General features: G+C 43.0%; 2 protein-coding genes across 2 annotated transcripts in view; both read right to left on the bottom strand.

Moving 5' to 3' along the window:
- Window positions 1–22852, bottom strand: part of LOC134842748 (gamma-taxilin-like) — a 206682-nt gene that overhangs the window by 12058 nt on the left and 171772 nt on the right. The window contains exon 2 of the mRNA XM_063859228.1: window positions 1908–2012. Coding sequence (XP_063715298.1) covers window positions 1908–2012 — 105 coding nt within the window. The remainder of the gene's footprint in view (window positions 1–1907; window positions 2013–22852) is intronic.
- Window positions 2095–22852, bottom strand: part of LOC134842750 (transformer-2 protein homolog beta-like) — an 89512-nt gene continuing 68754 nt past the window's right edge. The window contains exons 2-8 of the mRNA XM_063859229.1: window positions 6984–7037; window positions 6848–6903; window positions 6336–6414; window positions 4585–4773; window positions 3761–3876; window positions 2846–2973; window positions 2095–2367 (exon numbers count right to left, since the gene is read on the bottom strand). Of these exons, the coding sequence (XP_063715299.1) occupies window positions 2357–2367; window positions 2846–2973; window positions 3761–3876; window positions 4585–4773; window positions 6336–6414; window positions 6848–6903; window positions 6984–6989 (585 nt within the window). The 5' untranslated portion in view covers window positions 6990–7037 and the 3' untranslated portion in view covers window positions 2095–2356. The remainder of the gene's footprint in view (window positions 2368–2845; window positions 2974–3760; window positions 3877–4584; window positions 4774–6335; window positions 6415–6847; window positions 6904–6983; window positions 7038–22852) is intronic.

The following is a 22852-nucleotide window of genomic DNA, read 5'->3' on the forward strand; positions in this document are numbered from 1 at the left end:
TCAACCTTCAAACAATTTAAAATAATTATTTACTTATATTCCAGTGGGCATTACAAAATTCAATCACATCGTATAAATTCATAGAGCTAATTCAATGAAGTCCAATAAATACAGCCTACCTAGGAGCATCAACACAACAAAGGCCCTAAATTTAAGCCACTACATATCCTTATAAACATCAAATTAAGGTGATATAATCAAAACAAAAACAATACATAATTAACTTAAAATTAAAAATTTGATTTATTGTTTAAAAAGATTTTTGTTGCAAGTTATCACAAGTTTCACCCCCGTACCCCACGTATACTTCGGTAGAACTCTCAATGACGAACTTTAAAGTCCCTCTATTTTAAATTCAATCAGGTTTAGATTGTTGGCCCCGAGCAACTGTTTGAGAATCTCCGAACACAGAGACAAAGCTTCGCTTCGCAAACACTAGCGAGAACACGACAAAAAGCAGCTCTATACAGAGGAGTAATGAAAAATAGAAATAATCCACGAATTACTTGAAAAACTCGGCAACCTCGGTAACTCAAACCTGCGACCTAGCGATTATTAGACTCAGGTACTAACCACTCGGCCATTGAGGCTTAATAGATACCAAACACTAGCCACAAATTAAACAGAACAGATGCTATGCAATTTCCAATGCTACATTGAAATTTCGAAATAAGTGATTAATTTTAATGAACACTTTCATTTGCGAGTCAGGATAGAAAAAAAGAGTGTTGGTAAAAACATACTAAGCTGATCGCAAGTTTAAAAACTGGTTTAATAAAATAAAATTTAGTATAATATCAGGCGACGACAAAGTCAAAACTAGAGTAGCCGAAACCATTTGCGTCGAGTAAAACAATGTTAGCGCAAAAAAGCAATGGAAATGATTGAACAATGAAACATAAACTCACAGGCAGAATGAAGCTTCGCTTCGCAAAGACTAGCGAGAACACAACAAAAACAGCTCTATTAAATACAATAAAGAAAAACTAGAAATAAGAAACGAATTAGTAAAATTTCGTCTAGGTCTCGAATTCGATCTGCGAACTAAATATTACTAATCTTACGCACTAACCACTCGGCCACGCACGCTTAATACATCACAAACATTAGCCACAAATAAAACAGAATAGATGGTATTAAATTTCCAATACTAGATCGTCATTATACCAAGTGCTACCAAATAAGTGAACACTTTCCACTTTCAATGAACACTTTTTTTTGCGAGTACGGTTTGAAAAAAAAGAAGATTCGTAGTAATACACTACTCTGACCGCAGTGTAAACAGAACGAACGTTAGCACGCAGACATGCTTAAATATTTCTGTTAGTCAAATATGCCTGTTGGCAGAAAATGATTTCAAGATTCTGTTATACGCTCAAATATTCCAGTTCGGGAATGGAACCGGTTCTCTTATGCGCGATAGACAAACACTTCGATAGTACATATGACTACTCAGCCCCAATTACCTTAATATGATAAAATTTTCACACGCCTTCAAACATCTTTCACGAGTCAACATCTAACATAAAAATAAACATCAATAAAGCGGATAAAACACTTGTATGCTATCGCTTCATTCAAATCGAGCTGCACACACTGAAACTGAACGCAGAAAGAGACACATAACCTGAAAATTTTAGACATAACCTGAAAAAATTAAGCGGGTAATTAAGCCAGAGCAAGTTCCTTTCAAAGTTGTATGGCTAATTTGAATTTGGAATTTTTCCAGTAGGTTTGAAGTGATCGAAGCTTATTACTATATATTTTTTCCAAAATAGTCCAATAACTCTGATAGTCCAGAAATTATTTTTCTAGTAAATGAATGACAAGCCGCGCTGATTTGATGATCTTAGAGTATTTTCAACGTGATGCAAATTCTCTGCAGTTTCAGCATCATAAGGACTCACTTGGTCAGTTTGCTGAGATGGCGAAGATTGCACGTCAGTTGATTCTGTATTCCCACTCTCCATCGTTATGCCTTCGTCATGTTTAACTTCGTTCGCTTCTGCCATACTGCTTCGGAAAAACATGTCGACCATTGTTAAAGTTAAAAACATATCACAGCTATTGATTAAATTTCGCAGATAGATACAATTAAAAGATGCCAATCAAGTAAATTACAAAAATATCGGTAAGATAATAAACAACTCATACACAAATCGGAACAACAAAACATAACATGTCGAGTAATTAAGTTAAACTGCGATAGTAACTCATTTAAAACTATTCAACCAATTAGTATTTGGTAACACTAAATGAACATGTAATGGTTAAGCAGCACACAAGAGTACAGCGTAAAGTTTGTTTCATCAGTTGATTTCGGTCCAGGAGCTTGTCGCAGGGGTACGATTTTGGTTCATCGTCTTCCTGAAACAAAACATAAAAAATGGAACAATTGATAATTCTGATATGAAGTCACGGTTTGTGACAAAAATTGCAGAAAGTTATTGCGAAGACACTAAAACTGAATACTCGAGAGATTAAGGACACTTTTGTTTTAGTTATGCAATTTAAAACTCGCCCTTCCCACTGTCAAGAAATCTTTTGTAATCTTAAGATTATCAAGTGACACAAAATGCAACGCTTCAATGCGCATATCAATGCTTGAAAGTTGGTTATGACTAAGCATTACGACCTGACAATCTCTTGTTATATACTTATCTTAAAAAAAGTTCCTCTCAATAATGGTCTTTTTATTTTCCAGCGCTATCATTTTGTCTATCACAAGTTTTTAATTCGTAGAGAATCGTAAGTTTTGAATCGACTCAAGACTAGCTTCTGATGAAGGGGCTAAAAATTATCATATATGAAGGCTAAGACGCGTAAAGCTATCATTTGTACTAACTGCCATTGTAGGGCGACCGGGATCTGGATCGAGATCTGTAGTCTCTCCTTCCACTTCCTCCCCCTCCCCCACCACCGCCTCTTCGATCTCTCTCACGGTACGGACGCGCATCCTCCCCACGTTCATCCCTGAAAAAGATACAAACACAACTCAATCCATTTTGAATAACGAAATATATTTTAATTAATTTGTTCATGCATACCAAAGAATTGCGCTCATCCTTTCTATGCATTATGTTATACTATAAAAGTTACATACCAAAATTGGGTATATTTTCACAGTTTCCGTCTATAACCAAGATAATTTTACTTTTTTTGACAAGGTTCGAGACGTTTTGTAAAAATGAAAGATATTCAATCTAATAAATTAAAATTGCTTATAGATTAAAATTGCCGTCTTTTAACTTGCCTGCTGACAGTGATTTAATTGCTATTTTAGAGATGAATTCTGAGAACTGCACTGTTATGGTGTTTCCTTAGATGGTTGCCCAACGAACATTAACTGATAAAACTGATTTAGACTCCGAGACCAATTATGGTCAGCCATGCCAATGTTTTTGTTTCCACCATGTGACCTGTTTGGCAACCTGGCACAAGTTCAAAGGGTTGGTTGATCTGCGTGTTCTGAGACTGAGTTTTGAAACTGAGTACTGGTTTTGAACACAATGCAGTTAGGACTGATTTGGATTTGCGAAATGGACGGCCCAATTTTAGCAGACTGGATCTGTTATCAGGTTGGTCATTGACTAGCGTGTGACTATTTGTACTGGACTGATTTTGTTGCTGATTTTTGACTGGTCACCAATATTAAATATCCTGCGACCTTCAATCACAACTGACAGATGACACAAAAAAGAGATCGACATTTAAAAGAGGAGGCCCATAGAGATATTTCACTGAAACGCTACTACTGTACCTCGCTCGCACACCAAAATACATCCCAGGTGTGGGTGTAGTGGCCCGTTGGGACAACGAGAACTCGATCCGCACAATTCTCCCTTGGATATCCTTGCCGTTGCATCTGTCTCGGACCTAAAAATTAATCATGTTAACTTGGATGCAACTATCAGAAAGTTTGTGAAAATTATACCTAGCCAGCTGACAGTTGGAAAAGAGTGATGAACGCAAGAAACTGAAAAAAAAACTAACTTGTTTTTTTTCAAAAACCTTGAAATTTAGAATTTCGAAGAAATAATAGATGGCCTTAAAGCTGTTTGAATTTGTAGAACAATTCATGATGGACTTTTTTCAATTAAAATTAATCCAATTTGAGAAAACTGGATTGGATCAATGGGTAAAACTTTAATTTCGCTGGGAAATCTGAAAATTAATTTCCATTTTCGAAATTAGAAGTCGATCACGTTTTTAGTGACCTTTAAACTTTTGCTGTTCAATAGTTAAGTTTGCCTTCCTTTTAACAATGGAAGACAACTTCAAAAAAAATCACGAGTCAAACCGCTAAAAATTAAAATTGAGTGTGAACAAACTTTAAGAATTTTACTGAAAAAAAAAATCAGCAAGACCTATAAAAAAGTTTCGGCTACGTTTAATATTCTAAATAAAACTGTACACAGATTCTACATCTGAGCCATATGCTGGAAAAATACTAACTTAAAATGAATTTCAAAAAAAAAACGAGAATGCCACGTTAGTATTTCATAGGAAAAGCATATCGATTTTGGCATTAAAGATAAAAAAACCTTAAATTGACAATAAACAATGATAATCAGGTCAACTTACATAGCTGGCATCGTCAACGGTCTCAAAATTCATAAAACCGAAGCCTCTGTTCCTTTCGGACATGTAGTCTTTGATCAGTTTGCAGTTCTTGTAACCAGTATAGTCGCCAAAAATCCTGTCGATGTCTCTTTCAGTTGTTCGTTCGTTTAGTCCGAATATTCCCAGACATTTCGAAGGTTGAATACCACTCTGTAACAATGGTTACCTCTTAATCCCTTATACAATAATTTAAACCTAAACTAGCGCGTCAATCGCACCTCCGGTGCTACAAAACCAAGTCTTCAGAAAACGGGCAAACCAAAATTCTAGAAAAATAAAAGGATTTGAGCAGTCATACTTGGACTCCAGATTTGCAACGCCTGAATGTACTCCGACAGCAACCCACTTTAAGGTTGAGAAAATCAAGATCGGTCAGTTTTTATATCTAATTTTTTTGAAAAAAAAAAACATGAAAAAATCATAAAAAACGCCATATCTCGAAAACCAAAAAAAATTGAGCAGTCATACTTAGACTCCAGATTTGCAACGCCTGAATGTACCCTGACAGCAACCCACTATAAGATTGAGAAAATCAAGCTCGGTCAGTTTTTATATCTAATTTTTATGAAAAAAAAAAAACATGAAAAAATCATAAAAAACGCCATTTCTCGAAAACCAAAAGAATTTGAGCAGGCATACTTGGACACCAGATTTGCAACCCCTGACTGTACCCTGATATCACCCCACTATAGGGTTCAAAATTCAAGTTCGGTTGGGTTTTTTCTTTCTAGGTTTTTTAAAAATAAAAAATCATAAAAGCGCCATATCTCGAACAATAAAAGGATTTGAGCAGTCATACTTGAACGCCAGATTTGCAACCCCTAAATGTACTTAACAGCACACTAAATAGGAATGTATAGAACGTATGTATATATAAAATTTTCAAAACTTGCAATTTTTCGGCCTTTTAACAGACCAACAGACTTAAACATCAGCCAAATGAAATTTCTTAAGCATTTCTTACGGTATAGCTTAAACGTGCAAAAATATTTTCGTTAAATATGCAAAAAAATATTATGTTGAAAAAACTTAAACATGCAAAAATATGGATTTCTTAAACACGTCAACATAGGGACTTCTTAAACATGTGTCACGTGAAACGCCAATTAAATAATAGATAAAAATATCGAAGCAGCATTTCAACTGCTAGAAAGGCTGCACTCAGTAGATTTTCCACAAGTACAAAAAGCTCAGCCAATTTTATTACTCCACTTTAACTCTTTTTTCGTAATTACGCGAGTAAACTATTTTTAGCGCTATATGTTTCAATTTTTTGGCGTTTTTTTTTCAAATATGTTTTCCGAATATATATTTTTTTCAAATATGTTTTCCGAATATTTTTTTTGTGTTAGTGGAATCATTATAACAACCATTCGCATGAAAGGTGCGATATTATCTGAAATGATGCTAAAAAAGCAATAGAATTAGATAGCAAGTAATTCCTTTTCTCATTCCTTTCAAATAGCCTTTATATTTTTTGTCCAGTTGGACTTAAAGTTAACCAGCACTTAATTTTATATCTGAACCTGTTTTAACTCAAGTGAATGCCCGATATTTACAAACCTACAAATCTTTCATCGATTAAATTTCAAAACACCCTCCCAATTCCGAATAAACATGATCAATACATATATAGAGAAAATAACCGAGCTAAATATACCCACACGCGTAGGTTTTACTTTGAAAAAAAAAACATTTGAAAAAGCACTTACTCTTTCGGATCTTCGACCATGGGACCTTGACCTGCTTCTACTTCTTCGTCGTCGTCTGTCTGGGCTAGGAGATCGGTCCCTGAAACAAAAACAAGAACCTCAACTATTCTTCAGGGCTAAACGTTGCAATTTCTAAAAAATAGTTATTTAAAAATTTTGACAATGCAGCGAACCGTAGTACACAATAAATTCAATTTAGTTCATATCGGTTCTTTTTAAAATCCTGTTCATTAACCACACGTCATAGCCTTCACACGTTTAAAATCTCTCACTAATTGCAGCGTAATTCTTAGAATACATTTTACGAAGGTTGAAAACTGCTTTTATGATATATCTTAACATTCTCGTACCACGAAACTAGACTCCATACAGCAAATTGATGTTTATTATTCATTTTTATGCTAGATATTATGAGATTATTATTTTTTGTTTGAGCAATGTACGTACACTTAATTATTAATCTTTGATAAAGTAATTCAATTTTTTCTTAAAAAGCTGACTCAGATACTAACCTTCTATCTCTGCTTCGGCTTCTTGAACGGGACACAGATCTTGAGCGTGACTTCCGCTAAATGTTGAGATTTTTCTTTTGGTAAAAAGATCTGAATTTGTGAGAAAAATTGTACTTAAAAATTGTACTGTACTCACAGGCATGACGAATCGCGAGATCAATTTAACTTGTAACAAGAAACTCAAGATCTAAAAAGCAACCAAATGATAAATATTGTCTCCACGTCAAAAATAGGACACAAAGAAGAAGGTGAGCTTCACAAGCTGCGTTTCAACACAAACATAGCACACAGAGGCAAAGCTTCTACAAAGCTTCGACAGTGGCACTACTTGCGATATAACAATTATAGAATGAGTGCACCAATACGCTAAAAAAAATAAGCAAACAGATCAATCATTTGCAACCTTTTTGTGCCATTCTGTCAGATTGGCACAGCGCAACCTTCCGGCGGGACAGCAAAAGACGACTAAAGGCCTTAGTAACGAAAAAGTGCTGCGAGGGAGGGTAGGAATATTCTAGAATTTTTATTTTTAAAATTTCGATCGAAGAGTGAATATTTCTGAGAAATACAAAAAGACGGCCATTTTGACGAAAAGGAACGGAAAAACAGAACAACGACAGATATAGTGAAAAAGGGTCGTACGGGAACACGAGAAAAACGGAGCCTCTAATCGTGGCAATAACACACGATAAGATCCTTAGCAGTGGAAATCAGTGGAAAAGGAAGCTTCAGTGGGGAAGGAATATTCCGCGGAACACTCCCGTGCCACAAATTGGGAGAGATAAGAACGTTATCTAGAGAAGATTACGGGAGCGGAGGCTTGGTCCCCCAGAGACTTGTATGTTGAAGGACTGCATAAAACTAATTTTTTAGCTACTCTGATGCCATAGAACTTTGAATTAACACCGGTATTGTTTGATATTTTAGAAAATGAGTAGCTAGAAAGAGGAAAGGGTCAATTCATCTCCAATGGATTTAATATAGAACTGTCACACAAAAACATATTAAAATAGGATATTCGAGCCGTGTTTTTAAGAGCAATCACGTCGTCTGAGGATCCGAGACTCAGCTATGTGGTTGTGTTCGCATGTAAACGAAAGCTGATCAAAAGTCGTTTGACTGATGACCTAAAAATAGTAACTTTTTACTTAGCCCTAAAACAGACCAGAAAATCAACTGGCAAGGTCGAGACGGTAAAAAACGAGTAGGATTAAGGTATTTGATGCCTGCCAGTCGTTAATAGGTACTTTTGCTACGCTCCGTCGCTGTGTAGTATTTGGGCGAATGTTACTTTTGAATAAGAATCCTACTAAATATAGGGAGATGAGACTGAAATCAATTTGCAAAAGTTTTGGTTTTTTGAGCAAGTTGTTGGGCAGAAAAACAAATGTTCACAAGTTGAATTCGAAGCTTAAAAACTGAAACTTTGACATTTTCAAGTTATTTTATAGCGTGAATTGGTGTAACATTCGCCTACTTAAGTCACATATGAGGTTGAAGAAAAATAGGCCCGATAACCATTGGCTCAAGAGTCAGGGACACTATCTCTTGTGTTTTTCTACCTCAAGCGGTCGGAGCCAATTCGGTTCACTTGCGACATGAGACTAAAAACTTTGTTACAGCTTAAAAGCCTGAACCAAAATACCCCTCCCCCACCCCACTCTAGAAAAATAGAAAGTCCCCATACTTAGGTCTCAAAATACCTAAGACACGCGAATGCCGTTAAAAACAGGGTCGGAACCTTACGTATAGTTGATTTATTAGACAGTGGACCTTTGATCCATTTCAGATGGATCAACCTAAAACTCTCCTTACCTCAACATAACAATATGAGACACACCCAAGAAATTTAAATTGGGTACTCACATACCGGCACACTCTCTAGAATTGAGTAACTTATGTGACATTCGACCAGAATGTACGAAAATGCAGTTTCGCATTCGAATTTTTATGGAGCAGAAAAAGATCAGCTAACCTGGAAGATTGATGGTTTTAACAGATTAGTGACGTTATTTGAACAATTAGACAAATCGGGAAGGGTTGGTGTTAACTGACATGTTAATTTTGAAACTTTCGAATTGTGGCGTCACATTTCTGAGAAAGGCTGAAACGGCCATTTTGGGAGAAATCGGAAGAAAAACAGAGCAACAATAGTTGCAGTGACTTGTTGCAGTGTTTTGACGCTAGCCAGTCGTTTTAGAACCTAGCTTTATTTTCCGTAGATATGTACTTCCGGTCGAATTTTACATAAATTAATAAGAAACTTGACAATAAATGGGGTAATCAAGTCTGACTCGAGGAGTCTTAAATGAATAAGTTTTGACTTGAAGAAGTTTTTGGGGCTGGACCATTGGGCAACTTCAGTTGTCCAACTTTCCACCGAAGGCTCACTCTGGTCCACTTCTTATTTGTTTTCTTCTCTACTTGCGATCACTCTGCCTTCTGTCAAGAAGAAGACAGCTCTACTCTCGTACAATCTTATGTCTGGAATTTGCGAACAGCAATTTTCCACTGCTTTTCAACTACTTTCTCGCTCCTGTAGTTCGGTTCTTCTCATCTTATTTTCTGATATTATCAGTTGTCGCAAGAAGCTTGAGCATGACATGCTCAATTCGAATTTCTGAAAAATTCCATTTCAACCCAAAATCAAGTATTTTGCGTTGCTCAAGGTCAAACTTCCAAATATGACTGACTGGCACATACTCCCCGTTCTCATGATCGATGTCCTCATCGCGTGTCGTCATCTGCCACTGAGCCCCCAGAATGTTGAATGTGTCTTAGGATACAGTGCCAGTGGTCATTTACAGAAGTTTGCAGCAGATTTTACTTTATCTACACCCCAAAATTCACCACCATGCAAAATTGTCACATTATCGCTAAACAGCAATCAAAATCTGCATGCACCTGCACCCCGAATTTCCGCTTTGCAAGCTAATGATTAAAATTTCTTTTGTCCTATCCAATCAGAAAATTGTCATGCAGCATTTTGATTTATATAATAGGTATAGCATATTAACAACAATATTTTGGTTCATTAAAATTTTATTTTCGTGACCTCAGATTTCTTCCGAGTTCACACTCAAGCCCCTTTCCTTTCCCCTGCTCAAGACTCAAGAATCCGACACTGAGCATCCTGCTCACTTCGTGCTCCTCGCCCTTGGGGTGCTGGACCCTGATGCATTCGACACTGTAATCGGCCTCAGCAGCTCTTCCTCATCGTCGGAGCTGATCACGATCTCTTCCCGAGCCTATAGTTATTCGTAGGATCGCATCCACTCCCTCTGCTCTTGCATTCTCTTCGCCTGGTTCGGCAAACCCTTCGCCTTGGACTCCCTGTTCAAGCAAAAGGGATTGTGCAAGCTCAAGCTCACGCTCTTCGCCAAATCTTCCTTCAATATTGACTCCCTCGCCTTGGTATTATCTCGAGACACCCTACCAACTCTCTTCCAACCCGTAGTGATCGCATTACGATGGGTCAACAAGGGTCTTTTGAAGCGTTCCGGCCCTATTTCAGCCAGAAACTGTCGATATTCTTTCTGATGCTTCTTCATGTGATCCTTCGTCACCGTGTATAACCAAGACGTCAACGTCGCTCGAAATCATGGGAAGAATCTTATGCGGCTCCACACGTACGTGCCTGACCTCCATAGGTATAGCGAATACCTTGCACGCAGTCTCAAACAACTCAAGCCTCCTGCTGTAATCAATAGCGTGTATCAATTCCGCTGTCGGTGCCTTCGACTCCTGATATTTCGTCATATTCTCCTCGATCCATCGGAACGCCAGCATTGAACTTACTACTAGGAGGGTGACCTTCTGTCGATGATCGGGTAACCCGATTGACCGAACTTCCTCCAGGTCCCATATCAAGCAGAGGTTCGAGTGCTCCGGATACCACACCGTCCACCATCTGTGCCAGACAGTGGCACGGGCATTCCACATGGGTGAAGTTGATACTCCGGAGGTTGCGTTCTCCCGAAGCTTCCAGCAGAGTTTCTAGCTCCATCATTTTCTCGTGTGTCACATCATTTTCCTCCATGGCTGGGGTACTGTTTATCGGTTTCCCGATCGTGTTCTGTCTGTCGAAATCACTCGCGTTTTCACCTTCCAAACTCAAGAGTTCCTCCCCCCAGATCTCATTCAAGTTTTCTCTTTGTTCTCCCCGTTAAAGCTCCCAGGATCTTTCTCAATAGTCTGTGCGAGAGTTGCGACATTCGAGCCAGGCGTACGCACTTGGGTATCGAGTAGGCTTTGTCGATTAGTATCCTCTGACTGGATACCTCCACCATTGCCATGTGTAATGGATAGTGGCTTCCACACAGGTTGGCCATCACCGATCCCACTAGGGAATTCGCGTTCACTGGCAAACTATAGGCTTCACTCACGGGAAACCCCATCTCCGCCCCAAGACCAATCTTTCACCCTCTGATGTGTTTCTGGGTTATTTGTAACGCCCCAGGCCATGACTCCACGCTCAACGCTGTCACCAAGTGGTGCTCGGACTCTAGCATCTCCAGCGATTGCAAGCTGTACATCCATGAGAAGAACCCCAACGCCGCTACTATATTTACAGTGGTAATCGTGTAACACTCAGCCATTATCTGTACTTCGCTCTTTTCCTTCTCTGTGATGTCACCAAACCAATTGGCTAAGCCTTCCTTCTGGAAATACTGTATCCTGACACAGGATCTTCCATCGCAAGAATGCTCTCCACTTCCACACATCAGGGCCAGACAACTACCGGGTTCCATCTTCTTCGCTGATTTGTCTAGCTTGCTCGTTGTTTCTTCCGACTCCTTACTATGGGGTAGGATCAGTTTGTGTAGCATATTCAGATTCCCCAAGTCCTCATCCTTCGTTGTTGACAGTCTCACTTGCTCCGTGACTTTTTCAACCAAACTTGCGGGGGGATGTGGGCACCAGGAAGGCTTCAGCAACTTCCAAACCGTCCCCAAGTTCGTAATCAGCATGCTATTTCTATTTCACATCTTCAACTCCACCCTCCTGTTCGATTGCGGCACGCTGATCACTTCTGGCATCTACTCAAGTATTAGGCCTAGGCTCGGCCTTACCCTTTCTATCGCGTCAATTTCAATAATCTTCTCTGTCCAGAATTTTAACAACTCTGCCACTTCAAAATTCAAGTAGGCGTTCCCGGACTCCGAATCTGAGAAAGGGTTGTATGCTATTCCCATTACTCCAGATACATATTGATTTTCTCCCCAGAACTGTCGGTCATCATGGACATGATCTATCTTAAGAAACAAGTGGCATTCTTTCTCCTCGCTAGACTCAAACTCGAATTGTCTCTGGCTTCAAATTATTGCACGAGGTTAACACCTCCAGCTCTACTCCCACCAAGCTCCATGCGAACATCAACTGTCCTCCCGTTCTGACGAAAGGATTTGCCCTCAACGGCAAAGCCGACGAGGGTGTTCTCATCGCCTCTTCGAAATACTCCAGCAGTAGGTTTTGCCAAGTTCGCCTTAGCTGGTTCCCCAACTCTAACTCATTAATCTCGGCTTTCTGTTGGGTGGCCCAATGACGACGCTTGCGGGATACTCCGCGATCAAGTTTCTTCAGGCAATCCTCCAGTTCTTTCATGGTCTCTAGAGCCACCCACCAGGTTGGAGCAGTGTTCCTCGTCGCATTTTCTCAAGATGATCGCCCGTCAAATGTTTCCCAATGGCCTGGTGTTGGGTCAAGAGCCATTCTTTGCCGACATCCACCTCCCACGTTTGTCCACTCGTCGAACCCCTTTTGGTGTTTGCCTTCTGGGGTCTGAAGTCCTCTTTCGTTGTCAAGGTCGTCGAGGCTTCCATTCCCTCCATCACTTCGGCCAACTTCCGTGGAGCGGAGCTGCCCTTTTATGCCGCCGTGTTCCATCGCGCTAGAATCATGGGAGCCGTCTCCTTCAGATTCTTTTCTGAGACTGCGTCCGCCGAGGGACTACTTAATTCTTTTGGCTCTCTTCTCCTTTTCCGAGACCCTATTCCCTATTCGACTTCTTTATCCAGTTCTGGCCTTTCCATCTCTTGCCTCCCCCATCTCGAGCCTTAAGAATATTAATAACTTTAATCATATTACTAGTCTTACTCTTATCATCCCTTTCAACCATAATTATTTTATCATCAGTTTTTTTGTTCAGAGTAGAGCTGTATTTACATGTGTCAGCTTTGGTCTTTTGTTCCGGTTCCCTCAGTTTGATCATCCTCCCTAGTAGCTCCTTTCTCGCTTTTTCATCTAGTCCGGTACCCATCAAGACAGGGTCCCCGAACTTCACCACCGTGTTCCACAACTCTTCCTTGAAGTCCTCCAGCGTAGTTTCACTCTTCACTCTCTGGTTGAATTCGCTCAGGAAATCTTGTTACATCTTTTCGTCCAGTGTGTTCAGGAACATCCATTTATTGCCCTCGAAAGCGTTATTCTTGCTTTCTTCGGCACTCAAGAGTACCATCCCCATGTAAGAGGCCTCACTCGCCAGGGGCAGTTCCAGATCTTTACGAGGGGATCCCAGTGGTGGGGTGACCGTGTCTGACGCCTGCCAGTCGTTAAGGTAACTGACGCTTGCCAGTCGTTAATAGGTACTTTTTCTACGCTCCGTCGCTGTGTAGTATTTGGGCGAATGTTACATTTGAATAAGAATCCTACTAAATATAGGGAGATGAGACTGAAATCAATTTGCAAAAGTTTTGGTTTTTTGAGCAATTTGTTGGGCAGAAAAATAAATGTTCACAAGTTGAATCCAGAGCTTAAAAACTGAAACTTTGACATTTTCAAGTGTTTTTATAGCGTGAATCGGTGTAACATTCGCCTACTTAAGTCACATATGAGGTTGAAGAAAAATAGGCCCGATAACCATTGGCTCAAGAGTCAGGGACACTATCTCTTGTGTTTTTCTACCTCAAGCGGTCGGAGCCAATTCGGTTCACTTGCGACATGAGACTAAAAACTTTGTTACAGCTTAAAAGCCTGAACCAAAATACCCCTCCCCCCACCCCACTCTAGAAAAATAGAACGTCCCCATACTTAGATCTCAAAATACCTAAGACACGCGAATGCCGTTAAAAACAGGGTCGGAACCTTACGTATAGTTGATTTATTAGACAGTGGACCTTTGATCCATTTCAGATGGATCAACCTAAAACTCTCCATACCTCAACATAACAATATGAGACACACTCAAGAAATTTAAATTGGGTACTCACATACCGGCACACTCTCTAGAATTGAGTAACTTATGTGACATTCGACCAGAATGTTCGAAAATGCAGTACGCACTTGGGTATCGAGTAGGCTTTGTCGATTAGTATCCTCTGACTGGATACCTCCACCATTGCCATGTGTAATGGACAGTGGCTTCCACACAAGTTGGCCATCACCGATCCCACTAGGGAATTCGCGTTCACCGGCAAACTATAGGCTTCACTAATGGGAAACCCCATCTCCGCCCAAAGACCAACGTTTCACCCTCTGATGTGTTTCTGGGTTATTTGCAACGCCCCAGGCCATGACTCCACGCTCAACGCTGTCACCAAGTGGTGCTCGGACTCTAGCATCTCCAGCGATTGCAAGCTGTACATCCATGAGAAGAACCCCAACGCCGCTACTATATTTACAGTGGTAATCGTGTAACACTCAGCCATTATCTGTACTTCGCTCTTTTCCTTCTCTGTGATGTCACCAAACCAACTGGCTAAGCCTTCCTTCTGGAAATACTGTATCCTGACACAGGATCTTCCATCGCAAGAATGCTCTCCACTTCCACACATCAGGGCCAGACAACTACCGGGTTCCATCTTCTTCGCTGATTTTTCTAGCTTGCTCGTTGTTTCTTCCGACTATGGGGTAGGATCAGTTTGTGTAGCACATTCAGTTTCCCCAAGTCCTCATCCTTCGTTGTTGACAGTCTCACTCGCTCCGTGACTTTTTCAACCAAACTTGCGTGGGGATGTGGGCACCAGGAAGGCTTCAGCAACTTCCAAACCGTCCCCAAATTCGTAATCAGCATGCCATTTCCATTTCACAATCTTCAACTCCACCCTCCTGTTCGATTGCGGCACGCTGATCACTTCTGGCATCTACTCAAGTATTAGGCCTAGGCTCGGCCTTACCCTTTCTATCGCGTCAATTTCAATAATCTTCTCTGTTTAGAATTTTAACAACTCCGCCACTTCAAAATTCAAGTAGGCGTTCCCGGACTCCGAATCTGAGAAAGGGTTGTATGCTATTTCCATTACTCCAGATACATATTGATTTTCTCCCCAGAACTGTCGGTCATCACGGACATGATTCATCTTAAGAAACAAGTGGCATCCTTTCTCCTCGCTAGACGCAAACTCGAATTGTCTCTGGCTTCAAATTATTGCACAATGTTAACACCTCCAGCTCTACTCCCACCAAGCTCCATGCGAACATCAACTGTCCTCCCGTTCTGACGAAAGGATTTGCCCTCAACGGCAAAGCCGACGAGGGTGTTCTCATCGCCTCTTCGAAATACTCCAGCAGTAGGTTTTGCCAAGTTCGCCTTAGCTGGTTCCCCAACTCTAACTCATTAATCTCGGCTTTCTGTTGGGTGGCCCAATGGCGAAGCTTGCGGGATAATCTGGGATCAAGTTTCTTCAGGCAATCCTCCAGTTCTTTCATGGTCTCTAGAGCCACCAACCATGTTGGAGCAGTGTTCCTCGTCGCATTTTTCTCAAGATGATCGCCCGTCACATGTTTCCCAATGGCCTGGTGTTGGGTCAGGAGCCATTCTTTGCCGACATCCACCTCCCACGTTTGTCCACTCGTCGAACCCCTTTTGGTGTTTGCCTTCTGGGGTCTGAAGTCCTCTTTCGTTGTCAAGGTCGTCGAGGCTTCCATTCCCTCCATCAATTCGGCCAACTTCCGTGGAGCGGAGCTGCCCTTTTATGCCGCCGTCTTCCATCGCGCTAGAATCATGGGAGCCGTCTCCTTCAGATTCTTTTCTGAGACTGCGTCCGCCGAGGGACTACTTATTTCTTTTGGCTCTCTTCTCCTTTTCCGAGACCCTATTCCCTTACTTGGGGGCGTCGCCACTATCATCACTGATTCGACTTCTTTATCCAGGTCTGGCCTTTCTATCTCTTGCCTCCCCCATCTCGAGCCTTAAGAATATTAATAACTTTAATCATATTACTAGTCTTACTCTTATCATCCCTTTCAACCATAATTATTTTATCATTAGTTTTTTTGTTCAGAGTAGAGCTGTATTTACATGTGTCAGCTTTGGTCTTTTGTTTCGGTTCCCTCTGTTTGATCATCCTCCCTAGTAGCTCCTTTCTCGCTTTTTCATCTAGTCCGGTACCCATCAAGACAGGGTCCCCGAATTTCACCACCGTGTTCCACAATTCTTCCTTGAAGTCCTCCAGCGTAGTTTCACTCTTCACTCTCTGGTTGAATTCGCTCAGGAAATCTTGCTACGCCTTTTCGTCCAGTGTGTTCAGGAACATCCATTTATTGCCCTCGAAAGCGTTCTTCTTGCTTTCTTCGGCACTCAAGAGTACCATCCCCATGTAAGAGGCCTCACTCGCCAGGGGTAGTTCCAGATCTTTGCGAGGGGATCCCAGTGGTGGGGTGACCGTGTCCGCCCAGTCGTCTCCACTCAAGTCTTGCAACAGCTCATGCGTGGTGAAATCTCTTTCAGCTGGGTCCTGGTCTGGTGTATTTCCCACCTTCATTTCTTTTCCCGCTTCACTGAGGGTCTCATCCATGCTCTCCCTTTCCCCTGACTCAGCCTGTTTTTTCTCTAGTGCATCACTGAAACTGTTCTCTGCGTGGTGGCTTCTTTTATCTCCAGGCGTGCCCACCGATAAGGGTGAGGGTGTTGATGGGTCAGCTTCTTATATTCAGTGAAGGCTGCATTTGATGACCTGCCGCATTAAACTTCTTTCCATCTTGTCTCAGCTCTAGCTCCTCCAATCCGTAGGGCTCTCGGTACTTCCTCGACGCGAACTTCATCTCATCTTTCAGAGCAATGTGTCCCTCTTCCACGATCATTCTTCCATCGTCCCAAATCGGCAGCTTGTTCTCAAGTTCAGCCTCCTCGAGCGTCCTCAAGATGTCCCGGACCTCGAACTTTGGGTGCATTGAGCCTCTCATCATCTTTGCCTGCGTCGTCCACGAGTTTAGTTTTATGTCATATGTAGGGAAATAAACTGCGGCTGAGTGTCCAATGAACAAGGGATCAAAACCGTTCGTAAACTCTTTTTGCTGCTTTTCCACAGTGGCTCTCGCGTGTAGGGACGGGACTACAAAAGGGCTGTTCATCCCCAGGGTCATTCTTCTGACCATCGGGAATTCAGGGACGGTAGTGGGCAGAACCTCTCATTCAAGTATCATTTCAAACTCCTTTTTCACGAGTTCAAAACTCCCTTTCCACCGCCGGGATTCTCAAGATTTCTCCCTTGTCCCCTATCATGGGAATCAAATTGCAGAACTTAGGGTAGGCCTTGATGGGACCCTCAAGTTTGCCCACCATTCTGCACTGCAGTTGTCCCCGGAAGTTTAACACCATCAGCTCTGGGTCTTTCACTTTCCCAAAGAGTACCGTGTCGCTCATCTGCGCTCTCAACTCTTCTTGCCTGCACCAGTCCCATCTAGAATACTTATTAGGCTCACGTGTACCAGTGAATGCTGGTATGCCACCATGAGCGGATCAGGAAACGCGTATGTTACCGCCGGCCCGTAGATGCATGTCACGACTTCTCCAAGCCCCCTAATCATCCCTAAAGGGTCAGATCTCATGGCGAAACACAAATCAGTCAAGAGAGGTATGCCTCCATTCGCCTCCTTCAACTCCTCTCTCGTCTTGGGATTTCCCTCCTCGCCCGTCAGGTATCGATTCTGCATTCGGAGATACTCCACCAGCAACGTCTTCAGTCCGGCAGCACACTTGTTTGAATAAGTTTCCCCACTTGGGTGAGCCTTCCTTATCGACAGAGGCTCTCCATACTTCATCAGTCGATGAAACGCCATCAGTTCTCCAAGGGTCAAGAGTACCAGCGTTAAGTATCCGTCAATTCGGAGGGTTTCCACGCCCCTGCTGAACATGTAGGCCGGTCCCATATTGAACAGATTCCTGAGGTAGACCAAATACAGGGCCAGTAAGAGGTTAATAGGCATATTTAGTGATTCCTGCACGAACGCATCGAAGATTGTATCCCCCGCATAGAACACTCTGCCCATGTACTTCTTCTCCCAGCATGGGCTTAAGAATCTCAAGATCTCGTGATTCTTTCTGGTCTTCAACTCGCCCTTCGCGTGCTCCATCCAGAACCCTCCATAGGTGACTTCATTGGCCGCTGTGACAAATCTTCCCACCGTCATCTCCCTGTTTTCTGCCACTTCCAGCTGTCCCTCAAGAAACTCCCATATCTGTTTGATGAGAGGTGGAGCACTCCCACTTGTCTTGCTAAGCGTTACCCCATCGATTCCAATTGCTTCTCGGCCGCAGCCACATTTTTACTTTCGTTGCTCGGTCCCCTCGCGTTACTCGTGGAGCTCGTGATTGTCAGATCCATGCTCCGAAACAACGGGCTGGCTGTTAGATGGCTTATTGCCGGGTGATCATCCCATATCTCCGGATTGAACTTTTGTTGCCGAGCGAGATTCGACACTTCAAGACAGAGAAGTTCATCCAGCACAGTCAGAAAATCTGCCAATTCGTAGAATCCCCTCAAAGCATGAGACACATCTGCCCATGCTGCTGCCAACTCCGACTTAAGAAGTCTCAAGTTTATTGGCTCCAGCTCGCGATTGGGAGCAGCCATAAGTATCCGCCACGCGTTCCCTTCCGCTATCAAGTTCAACATTGCGTACGCAAACTGCAAGGAAGGCGGCATACTCGCGTAACCCTGGGACGTCGTAAATGCCACTCTCGTCTTGGGTCCAAATCGAGAAGTCACCAACTCTTGCACCTCGTTCATCACGAAAAACAACGTCTGGATTGCTTCCCAGATTTTCTTGGGTGTTGGTGCTTCACCTCTCAGAAGCCTTGCCGCGTGCAGGTGGTCGTTCATGTATCAGGCTGTCCCCTATAATCAAGTGGACCGCACACTGTGGTATTCTTGGCTGTGTGAAGTATTCAGCCCAAGACGCGTCAAGGAAGCAATCCCTCCTTGCCCGTTGTGCCGTTGTCCAGTCTAAGCGGTTGTGCCTGTGATAGGCGCCATCTGTGTTTTTCTTATAACTCGCGATTTTTGGTCTCTCCAGGTGGGAGGTCGCTCTTGTCGTGCTGAATCGTCGCGAGCCCTCGACTGCAACCTATCATGTAGCTCCTTGAGACGCGATGAACCCGTGCCGATTTGGCTACTACTGGGAGTTGAACTTGGAGTGTATCCCGGCAGCGCAATTTCCATCAACGGCCGTAACGGTTGTGTATCTAGACCGCGCACGGAAGGCAGGGGCTCAGGCGGTGTCCATGCTTCTAGCCCCTCATTCATTTGCTCTTGTTATATTCGGTCTAAGTTAAATCGACCACTCGACCGGGGAACCTCATCCATTTCCATCCACGATCCCGTGGCAGCTGGTTCTGTCGTCCTCGTCTTCCTTTCCTTCTGCTTCGCGAACTCTTGTTGCCTCCTCTGTATCTTTTCAATCTCTGACTTTATCGGCTCGCAGTTCGCCTCATTCTCGCGCACCTTCTGTGCCTGCTGGTTTTCCGCGCTAATCATACTCAGATCGCGCCTTGCCTGGTCCCTCTCGAGGATCGCTTGATCTCTTTCCAGGTTCGCCTGGTCTCTCTCAAGTTTCGCGCCATCCCTATCAAGGTTCGATTTGTCTCGCTCCCTCTGAGCCCTCTCCAGTTCCTTCTTCAATTTACTGAGGTCCGGATATGCCTCCTCTGTTTGCTGAGACATGTTCAATGGCCTGCTCGTAGATTGTGCTGCGAACCCCGCTGGCGGTCCGGTAGGGAGGGGAAATTCTCGCGCACCATATTCTGTTTTGTTACTCAAGTCGGGATTTCTTGCCAAGTCGAATCCCCTCACGCCTCCATCCACGTTCCAGGATAGCCATCTGGTCTGTTCTTGACTGGATATTCCCTCCGAAGTGTAGCCAACCGTCAACACGGCTTCTATCGCTGATTCTCTACATTCACATTGCGCCTGTATTTGTAGGATAGCGTACAACATCAACGCCAATCTCTCATCGAATTGTGTATAGTCGAGATCACTCAAGCGCTTGTATAGCTCGTCGAGGGTAGGCCTTCTGAGCGCTGCTGGCATAGACTTCCAGAAGCGATCCCCCATCGTCACTCTATTTTCAGGCGATCTCAAACAACTCAAGAAATACCTTTCCCAAACCAACTCGAGAAGCAGCTTACCAGTTAGACTCAAGAAATACCTTTCCCAAACCAACTCGAGAAGCACCTTACCAGTTAGACTCAAGAAATATATTTCCCCAATCGATACTTGAGAATTGTTTCCCTCTGATACTGCTAATGGAGAACTTGCTCAAGATCTCCTTCTGTCTTCAAATGAGTGTGGCTTGATTGTCAGTTCCTTTTTGCAAATCAATCTGAAAATAAAACCCATTTTTTAAACCAAGACATTCTGTGTCTAACCTAAACTTCCCCCATTATTAGGTTTTAAAACAATATCCCAACAATTCTTTGCTAAAAAATTTCAATTAGTGATTTTTAGAGCATGCAGACTCATTTCATGTTTTAGCACCATTAACTCTCTAAGATATAATTGTCATGCCAATTACAGTAAAATCCGTCTACCTGCCTCGTGCCCCCTTGTACCTAACTCGTGCCCCCATTTTAACCTAAATCGTAAGTCCTATGTCTCCTCGCAAGACCTCCATGTCCGCCCAAGCTCAGGCGATGCTCAAGTAGTACTTCTTGTTTAGTTGCGCCGTTATCTCCGTTTTTGCAAAGACCACGTGTAGGATGGCGTACAATTCCCTAGGGTTCAACTTGCCCCTGTTTGGGTCGTAGACAGGCATCGAGACCTCCAGTATCCCTCTTTCGATCACGAAGTCCCTCAGCCTCGTTAGTGCCAACATCACGTGTTCGGGGTCTATCTTGTTCCTTTCATTGACCCTTGTTACCAAAAAGCACAGGTATTTGCCCGGAAGTTGTGAAACTGAAGGAGGAAGCGCAGCCATTCCTCCCAACCCCAGTCTCTGCCTAAATAGAAACTCCACATATTCTGATATTCTCTCTTGAAATCGGCCTCTAGTCTCGTGTTGGAGCTCATGTCTGCCGTTATGCAGATCGGACTTGTCTGAATATTCCTTGGGTATTCCGAATTTTGTCTTGAAATTTCTCCCTATGGTTGGCTCAGCTTCCGCCTGATCCAATTACAACCCCTTGGTTTCTCTCACTTCCCTGAGCTTCTTTATCATCAAATTTTTGGCGTGGGTAAGTCCCACCCCCACTCCCCGGACAAAAATATTTATCGACGTCCCCGTCGATGATGCTGAGTCTAAATTATCTGGTGGTATCTCAAGTGGCCGATCGGTAGCTGTCCAACCGAAAAGCGTATCTTTTGTTATCACATGTTTTTCTGCTGACACGTCGACCTGCTGGATACTTTGTGCCTCTTCTCCCTTGTTCTTGAGGTAACGCATCCATTCCAGTATCCTCAAGTTTGTGTTTTCCCTCCTTTCTATCTCGTTCTGCTCCAGGTCTATCTCTCTTTCTGGTATCGAGTGATCTTCCTGCAAGGAGTGTTCGCTGTCGTTGATGATTTGCCATCTCTTCTTCATCTGCTACAAGCTCGCCCACGTTCACTATCTCCTCGCCTATCTCCTCGGGTTGTATCTTGTCAATCAAGAAGTCATCACCATACCTGTTGTATCTCATGCCTGTCCGCTTGCGATTGCCAGTTCTTGTCCCTGCTGTGTTCGACAAGTCTGGTTCCGTCCACTTTGGCACCTCGTTCTGCTCTGGATCATTCCAATCTTCCTCCGCAAAAGATCCCGCATCTGAATCTGCATCTATTTTCTCTTTATCATCCATGCTCACGTCCTCGTTGCCGTCATTCTTCTCTCTGGTGACTTTTTCGTTCCCTTCACATGCTGACTCTACCAGCAGCTACTCGAGTCCTTCCATATTCTGTGGTACACACCAGTTTTCCGGAGGTGGGACATGAGGTTTCAGATATTCTTAGTGCGCTGTATTCAAGAGGTAGAACCATCCCTGCGGGCGGACCTCCGTTATCATGAACGGTCCTCGCCATTTCTTTAGTAATTTTTTCGTACCCTTCGGGGGTATGATATTCAGGAAAACCCAGACATATTGTCCCATTGCATACGGTTTCGCCTGAAGTATTTTTTCATCGTACTTCTTCCGCTGTCTCATTTGTGCTAGCGCCGTGTTCCTCCTGCAGAGCTCGTTCAGTTCCTGTTGTTTCTTGACAGCTTTTTTCACATACGCCTGAGGCGACGACTTTCTCCCTTTCGTATTCTGGATAGAAGGATGTTAGGGGCATGGCTCTCTCCCTGCCAGTTAACATCATGAAAAGGCTGATTCCTGTTGTTGAGTGTTGCGTGCTGTTGTACGCCCCTACCACTTGCGGCAGATGCTTATCCCAGTCTGTGATGTATCTCGAGCAATACACCCTGAGCATGTTCACCAGCGTTCTGTTCTGTCTCTCCACTAATCCGTTAGTCTGAGGATGGTAAGTTGTTGAATGCGAGCAATGTGCGATCTCCTCATCAACTCTTTTGTCAGGTCCCTCACGAAGGCTTTCCTGTTGTCTGACTGGAATGTCATCGGACGCCCATATCGCGATATCCAATGCGTTATCAAATGGTCACAAGTCTCCTCCGCTGAGGCTGTTTGACATGGCACCGCCTCTGCCAACTTCGTAAAGTGATCTATTATGACCGGTATTTGATTATATCCCGAGTCAGTCATGCAGTTCTTCTGATGGTCTATCTGCCCGAATTCGATAAATTCCGAACTCTCTACGGACTTGAGTGGGAACTTCATTTTTCTAGGGTATTTCACTTGTAAACACGTCAGGCATGCGT

The sequence above is a fragment of the Symsagittifera roscoffensis genome, chromosome 3 (assembly GCF_963678635.1).
Source record: "Symsagittifera roscoffensis chromosome 3, txSymRosc1.1, whole genome shotgun sequence".
In the NCBI taxonomy this organism is placed as follows: domain Eukaryota; kingdom Metazoa; phylum Xenacoelomorpha; order Acoela; family Convolutidae; genus Symsagittifera; species Symsagittifera roscoffensis.